Source organism: Eurypyga helias, unplaced genomic scaffold (assembly GCF_000690775.1).
Source record: "Eurypyga helias isolate BGI_N326 unplaced genomic scaffold, ASM69077v1 scaffold16157, whole genome shotgun sequence".
NCBI classification, from domain to species: domain Eukaryota; kingdom Metazoa; phylum Chordata; class Aves; order Eurypygiformes; family Eurypygidae; genus Eurypyga; species Eurypyga helias.
Genome location: NW_010263827.1, coordinates 300 through 7,941, shown reverse-complemented (window position 1 = coordinate 7,941; position 7,642 = coordinate 300). Strand labels below are relative to the sequence as shown.

Below are 7,642 nucleotides of genomic sequence, written 5' to 3'. Positions count from 1 at the left end.
GTATCCCCCTGGGCTATGGAAGGTGTCCCTGCCCATGGCAGGGGGTGGCACTGGGGGGGCTTTAATGTCCTGACCAACCCAAACTGTTCCGTGATTCCATGAACTGCAACAGCTAAAGTAAAGCTATCGCTGTGTTCCCACACCTCAACAGCAGCGCCATCGTGCACTGAACCAGGGGATCGAGCCACATCACACACATAACGTTGTCACATTACATCACTGTAAGATATAAAAAAACACATTCCTATCACATGATATAAAAAAAACAGGTGACAAAACCACAGCATCACCCAGGTTTTGAGTCACATTAACTAATATACACGTGTTAGCTAAGCCTTCTGTTTGAATACACCACCTATTTATTCCATGACCCACCACGCACACGCACTGGGAGGTCCTCAAGACCAAGTCTCCTGAATACCGCTCAAGCTGCTGCACGTGCAACGAGGTGAACGCTCTCGCAGCGTTTGCTGGGTGTACGGTATGCAGACAGTGCTGTTATGTTACACATGTACAGCGTGTCCACCTGGGGAAAGTGATGACATGATGAGATGCAGAGTTCCAAGACAGAAAGCGACCGGGAACCGGTTGCTGCTGTAGCCTGAATGGTTTTGGCCTGCAGCCCCGCTCCCAAGCTGCTCCTGAGAAAGGGGGCTGCTGGAACCTGGCCCAGTTGTGGTGCAGACCCCGGACCCTGCTAACAGACACAATTTCCTCTTTCCCAGCTATTTAGCTGAAAACCCAAATCACTGCTGGAAAATATAGAAAGGCAACCTTTACCGCCAGTTTGTTATTCAGCAGCAGCTGGAATCCCTCTCTCTTCTCCTGCTCATCTCCGTCATGCAGGCGGTCAGCCTGCTGCAGCAGATGTCCCAGTCCTTCCGTCAGCAGGGAATCCACGGCTAAAAGCCCCTCGTCCTCGTTGACGAGATCCAGGGAATCCCGACGCGCAGTTCTCACTGTTTCACAGCTCACTTCATCTTCCTCTTCCGCGCTCTCTCTCTCGGACTCCCGGTCGTAGTCAGACTCCGCGTTAGCTGTGCTGTACCTGAGGAAAAACACCACCACCGCAACCCACAGTCAGTCTGAGGAGTTGCTGCGCAGCCTCCGACAGCTTCACACACACGGCATGGACAAATCAACTCTTCCAGGTGTTCCTGGAGAACACCGTGTCTCGAGCAACACGCCGACCCCTATTTCTCATGTAACCTCAGAAAGCAGGTCCCCCAAAAGTTAAGCAGAACTCAGTCACAAGTGTCCACACTTCACGTGCACCCCGAAGCAGCTTCTCTTAGGCTTTCTAATTCAGCGTAAGAGAATTAAACACCTGAAAACAGAGCCAGGACAATTTGGTTATGCGTATGGATTATAAAACAGAATTGCAACAAGAAGTCTAACACGCTCAGCCATGTGGAAATTACAACCTGAGGTTTTCAGCTACGGGGTCTGAAATTTCCTGGGACAGGCTGTTTTGGCAATCTCTGGTACCCCACCATCTCGTCCGAGTGCTAAGCGCAAAACAGCTCGTTCACACCAATGTGATAAGGTGCAAACCGTCAGGAGAGCGATCCTTGAGCAAGGGGGCAGCAGACGAGCCGCAGGACACCCTGTGTACAGGACCCAGGCAACGGTTACCTGCTAAATGAGCCAAACGAACCAGGATCAGGTTTCGATCCAAGCGTCTGCAAAAGGCTAAAACTGAGCTCCCCAGGCACACGCAGGCACCCAAGCTGGAAATCTGAAGCAGTGCTATGTGTGGGGCGACACCACTGTCCACTGACACAATTAACTTCTTTTTAATCAGCCTGTTGTCCCACTCACATCTCCCCCCAAGCTCTCCATGGAAGAGGCAGCGCAGGTCAGCCAGCAGCGTAAGAACGTGCTCTTTTCTAGCTTCATTCTGCTGTCCATCTGAACAGTAGGCTCTCTTCCCGAGGCAACCTACTGCGAATCACATCAACACTTAACCCCTCTAATTGTTACCCAATTAAGCTGTGCCCAAGCCATGGGCTGACCCGCCCCAGCGAGAAGCCAGCGCAGCCTGGGGGCAGCGGGGAACTAGAGCTGCGCTCCCTTTTGTCCTGGCTGACTTCCCCTGGGAGGGAGGGCCCGGCACTCTGCCCGCGAAGCCGCCTTTGTCTGCAGACAGATAGGCCACCAAAGCCTGTATCTGGCCAAAGCAGCTACAGCCGTTCGGCCACAGCTCACAGCCAGCCACGGCTGGCTCCCCAGGCTTCAGTTTTCTGAGAAGCGTCAGTAACGCTCAAGCATTTCCCTCTCGGGTAGAGGGTAAACAAACATCCTCACCCGCCACAGCCTCCGGCGCTCATCCATCAACTTCAAAACACACCACTTTGTACCACCACGTTTTGAGACGAGAAAGAAAGGAAGAGTCAGCCTTAGCACTGTGATGGCAGGAAAGCAAGCGCTGCCAGCAGATGCACCGGAGACCACGCAGGTCAATGGAAAATGTAGCAACACGGTGGCAGGTGACACGGCCACGGCTTCGTTTCAGGTTAAAACCTTCATTTTTTGGTATTTCCTTAAGTTTAAGGGTATTATTAGCTCTCCAGCCTGCGTCACGTTTGGCACTGAAACACAAACTCCCTAACTTCCCCTCCCAACCTGCCGCGCAGCGCGGTGGTGGGCGACGCAGCCGTGCTACCGTCTCGCTGCAGCGTTCTGCTGGCAGCTGCAGAGATTTCAGTGCTTCGGCTGAAAAACACTTCCCACAGCGAAGGCTCCGGAAACACAACAAGGTCTTTAAGACCAGGCAGCGGCGGGTGACTCCTGTGCGCATTCTCCCTCCGCTGCAGCAAGGGTGCTTTCTCCCAGACAGCTTGTACAAGAAGCTGCCAGTTAAGGAGACAAGTAATACCCTCTGTAACCCCATCAACTCAGGCGTTTTCAGAAAGATTAAGGGATTTTGATGTTATCAGCCTGCTTTCAATGATGGAAAGTTCTTCAGTGCTTTCTTATGCTGAGGCTCGGCGCACACACATCCTGAAACACAATGGACACAGCTACCTGGAACAAAGCAGCAGATGGGAGGAGGAGAAGAAACACAAACACCCCAGGCAGCACCAAAGCAATCCCAGGAAAACGAAGCAGCCCAAGACCTCTGGGCTCCTGGAAGCCCGTGATGACTTTTGTGAGCTGTGTTTGAAATCGGAGAAGATGCTCATGTCTGTGTGGTTTCCAAAACAAAGCCAAAACGCCAGTTCTTTCTGAATATCGTTAGGAAAATACCACTGCCAGAAACGAGGACACAGCTGAGGTTTGTCTGTTAAGAACGGTCTCATTCTTCCTCCCAGTGGCTGCTAAAAATAACCCTTTCCAAAATTTACATTTCCTACCCTAATTTTCTACCAGAAAACCGTCAGTGTTTGCATCTCTAAAAGACAACACTGGTACTGAAGGCAGCTGGTCCTGGCCAGACTAACGTCACACCTGCCTGTACAGGACAAACACCAGAGCGAGGAATTACACACGACTCAGATGCTTTAGATCAGATGAGAGCTGCTTGTCCACTCATTCTCCCCACCAGCCACAAAACCTACGGATTTTAAACAGAATGTAAGCTCCTCCAACCACCACCAGGTTCCCAATAAAGCAACGAGGCTTTGCAGTAGCATCCCTAAGGAGGATGTCTTCTCGGAACCTCAGAACTGTCACAACTCAAACTGCCTAACGATCTGTCAAGTAAGACCGTCCTGTCAGCACTGGCTGAAAACACACTGGCACCCTGACGACTCAATGCATCTGTTATTATCTATACAGCAGGGTCTTGTTTTCAGAACCAACTACAGGGTTTTCAAACCCGTTACGCAGCCTTGTTACCCACGACACCATCGTGAGTCACCAATTCCCTGATTCTGCTTCGTACAAACACCCACTTCAGACGAATGAAGCCGCTCAGGAGCCTGGATGAGGTCACGTCAGCTCTTCCCTGCTTCACCAACTCCAGCTACTACAGGTAGAATGCTGAAATGACAGGGTTTGGCATTAGTCACAAAGCCCGTCTTCCTGCCGCTCCGTGCCCTTTGCTCTCAGAGGCTGCTGCAGAAACTGTCCCCGAGTTCCAAACCCGCGCTACCAAGTGTCAGTTGGCGGCAGCAGGCTGGTCACCATGCAGCACGTCGTGGCCAAGCTTCCTGCCGCTCCGTGCCCTTTGCTCTCGGAGGCTGCTGCAGGAACTGTCCCCGAGTTCCAAACCCACGCTACCAAGTGTCAGTTGGCAGCAGCAGGCTGGTCACCATGTAGCACGTCGTGGCCAAGCTCGGCCTGCCTTGTTCTCACGGCTGTACTTAACACAGAAGCAGAGACCGGATGCCCCCTCCCTGGGAGTGTCCAAGGCCAGGCTGGATGAGGCTTGGAGGACCCTGGGCTATGGAAGGTGTCCCTGCCCATGGCAGGGGGAAGGTTCCCAGAGAAGCTGTGGATGCCCCATGCCTGGGAGTGTCCAAGGCCAGGCTGGATGAGGCTTGGAGGACCCTGGGCTATGGAAGGTGTCCCTGCCCAGGGCAGGGGGGTTGGAACTAGATGATCTTTAAGGTCCCTTCCAACCCAAACCATTCTGTGATTCTACAATATGACAGTACTTGTGCCCATACTGTAGTCTGCACCCACGTTCTTCAACAACACAGCACTCTTCCCCTGGTTTCAAACTGGAAGACATTAAGGGACGCAGCTCAGTGTGACACACTGAGAAAGAGCCACCAGAAGTGCCCTAGCCAAAGACATTTTAATTAATTGGAATATTTTTAACTTCCTCAAGTTTTCCAGACATTCTAAAATATATTATTGTGTGGAAATATAATTGACAAACTCTCTCATCCACGTGCGAGGCTAGACATCCACTTCCCATATTCCTGCAAGGTTTCCTAAGGAAACTGTCACTTGAAAAACCCTTCAAAAAGCATATACACATTTTTTTCTTTCCCCCCTTTCTCTACAAGTCGGAATCATTGCACTTCTCTCCATCCGGCCCTGGCAGTAGTAGCCTTACTGTAATAAAAGCAAAATACCAGGATGACAGACACACAGTGGGGAAAAAATGCCTCCCATCACGCTACAAACTGCGCCAAGGAAAGTAATCGGGCACCAATGCCCTTCAACTGCTTCTGCCCTGGTGCTCCACTTACCCTCCTTCGCTTTCTCCATCGTCCGTATTGGCTGCCCCTGAGCTGGCTGTGAAGTAAATTGAACTGGAGCCTGTGGAATCACTCCTTTCTCTAGGAAATGGGAATCGCCTCCGGCGAGTTGCTTTCTGGGTTTCTTCCAGATGGGACCTTTGAGGAAGGCAGGAAGAGAATGAAATGCACATTTAGTAGCCAAACGTCTGTTATTTCACTTCCCTGCTCCTCTCCAGCAGAGCCCACCGGATTCGCTTTACGACCAAAGGTGGCACCGGGTGACTCCCTATTGCTCGTAGGGCCATCCCGCTGCCACACCCCAAACGTCACCTTCCACACTTAAAGCAAGTCTGACACCCCACGGCCCACGCACAGCCCACACGTGCAATCCACGCTGAGAGGGGTAACGGCATCACACGCATCCCTCCGATTTCCTCAACGAACACAGAGAAAGGAATCCCAAACCCTCCTGCAGCACACAGAACCTTTTATTCTGCGTCAAGACTGACCCAGAGCCAGCAGCAACCGGAGAGGAAACAGCAGTAACAAGAGACAAACGTGTACAGAACGGATACCCTTCCCAGTCTGGAGCACGAAGCAAGTCACTACGTGATGCTCCCTACGAGGAAAGCCCACCCTGGCTAAACGTACCATGTCTTTCACGCTAATCTCACTAGAGGCGAGGACGTAAAGCTAGTGGGAACTACAGAGACGCTTTCTCCACTCTGGGATTTTAAATTCACCGTCATCACGGCTGCTTCACCACGCAACAGGGTATAAACACCTGCACGCGTAGAAAGAGACCGAAGGGGCAGGGCCGCTACCTGACTCCGCCAACGATTTCTGCAGCCAAGTGCTGCAGGCTGTTCCGTAGCTCCTCCACCTCCTTTCTGAGCTCGGAAATGTTCCTCAGCACGAAGTCAAGGCGCTCCAGCACATCCGCCTGCTCAGCGTGCGCCAGGAGAGGCGTGTACACAGCCCCATCTCCTGCCTCGACCGGGACCGGCACCCTGGGCACGGCTTGAAGGAAAGAAGGAGGAAACAAGGTCATTAGGTGGGAGTGGGAAAGGATTTCACACGGGATGGTTTTGCACAAGCCTGGTTTCAGAAGGTGGAGGATAGGAGGCTTGGTCTTGCGTGCTGCTGCCTGCCCGAAGGTTTTGGGCTCTTCAGCTGTTTACTGCTCCCTTCCCTGACACCAGCATCTACCCACACACAGCAGATCTGCAATTAGGGGCAAACAAAGCCCTTGTGTCTACACTTCTGTAAACATCCCCTTGTATTGCTTTTTAAAGGGCACGATCCACACTGTCACCCAGGCCTACTGCAGATGAAGAAACCGCTGATTTGGTTGCTTTCTCTGCCAATTTTTTCCTTAATGCTAATTACTTCAATTCCTGTTCTCCACACTTCTGCCTTACTGTCACGCTGACGAGCTACACTTCGCTTTTCTCCTGAATGGCAACCAACCTGGGAGGCCGTCCGCCAGGACAGCAGCCACCTTACACGTGACAATGACAGCTCGTTTTGGCCAAGAGAGATCTATTCTCTAAAATGAAATTTAGAAAAAAACACACCCAACCAAACAAAAAACCCCTTCTACTCTTATTGAAGGAAAAAAAAAAAACCACAAAGAGCCAAAGGGGAGACACAAGACTCTGAGCTGCGGTTTGGTTGGTAAAGTGCGTCACCACGTTCCACCGAGGCCCTTCACGGGTCTGTCTGCACCCCACGTCCTGCCGACACAGGACGTCCCCCCAGCACGTACCAACAGGCTGACACCTGCGGATCAGGTCTGGTTTTCTGAAGGCTCATCGATATTACAAATGAACATACTACCAGTTAATTATTTAAGGAGGCACGCTCTCACAACAGCAGCCAGATCTGCAGAAACGAAGGGCTCCTCCTCCAGGGTACCCTGTGCTAACACCTGAACTCAGAGATAAAGCCCTAAATTCTCTTAAACCAAGGAACCTTTTCCCTACGCTGCTTTCTCAGGACGGGGCCGTCCAGAACCTCGGTCTGTTCTTCCCAAGCACTTGCCCAGCTCCAGCAACATTCCTCGCTGCTCTCTTCCCACATGAGCAGCAGCTGACGCTCCTCTCCTCCCAATTTCTGCTCAGGACCTGCTGCTTCCGGGAGAAATCGCGTCAAGCTGGATGAACCAATTCCTTCCCAGATACGTGCTCAGCAACCAGGGCAGGCGTTTATCGCAGCAGCAGGTACCAGCCTCACAGCCACGCACCAAGGTCGTACGGGGGTACCTACTCGCCCTTTACTCCCACACTGCTCAGGCGGTACGTGCCCCACGCAGCGCAGCAGGAACACACTGCGGTACCAGCGACCCCCACCCCAACACAGAACCCAAGTCAACCCTTCACATACCCCGACAGAGATACCCCATTAAAAGTTCTGCCCCGAAGTAATTTTATTGTTAAGCCCATCCCGCCGACCCAGAGCAGGGCCGCAGGGGGTCTCGCTGCTGGTCCCGGTTTAAGGCCGGAGCA

At 52.3% G+C, this 7,642-nt stretch overlaps 1 protein-coding gene across 1 annotated transcript in view; it reads right to left on the bottom strand.

The window, feature by feature from the left end:
* Positions 1-6,155, bottom strand: part of RMDN3 (regulator of microtubule dynamics 3) — a gene marked incomplete at its 5' end in the record, with an annotated part of 25,943 nt that extends 19,788 nt beyond the window's left edge. Inside the window, 3 exons of the mRNA XM_010156202.1 lie at positions 781-1,048; positions 5,145-5,291; positions 5,960-6,155. Of these exons, the coding sequence (XP_010154504.1) occupies positions 781-1,048; positions 5,145-5,291; positions 5,960-6,155 (611 nt within the window). The remainder of the gene's footprint in view (positions 1-780; positions 1,049-5,144; positions 5,292-5,959) is intronic.
* Between the last annotated feature and the right edge of the window lie 1,487 nt (positions 6,156-7,642).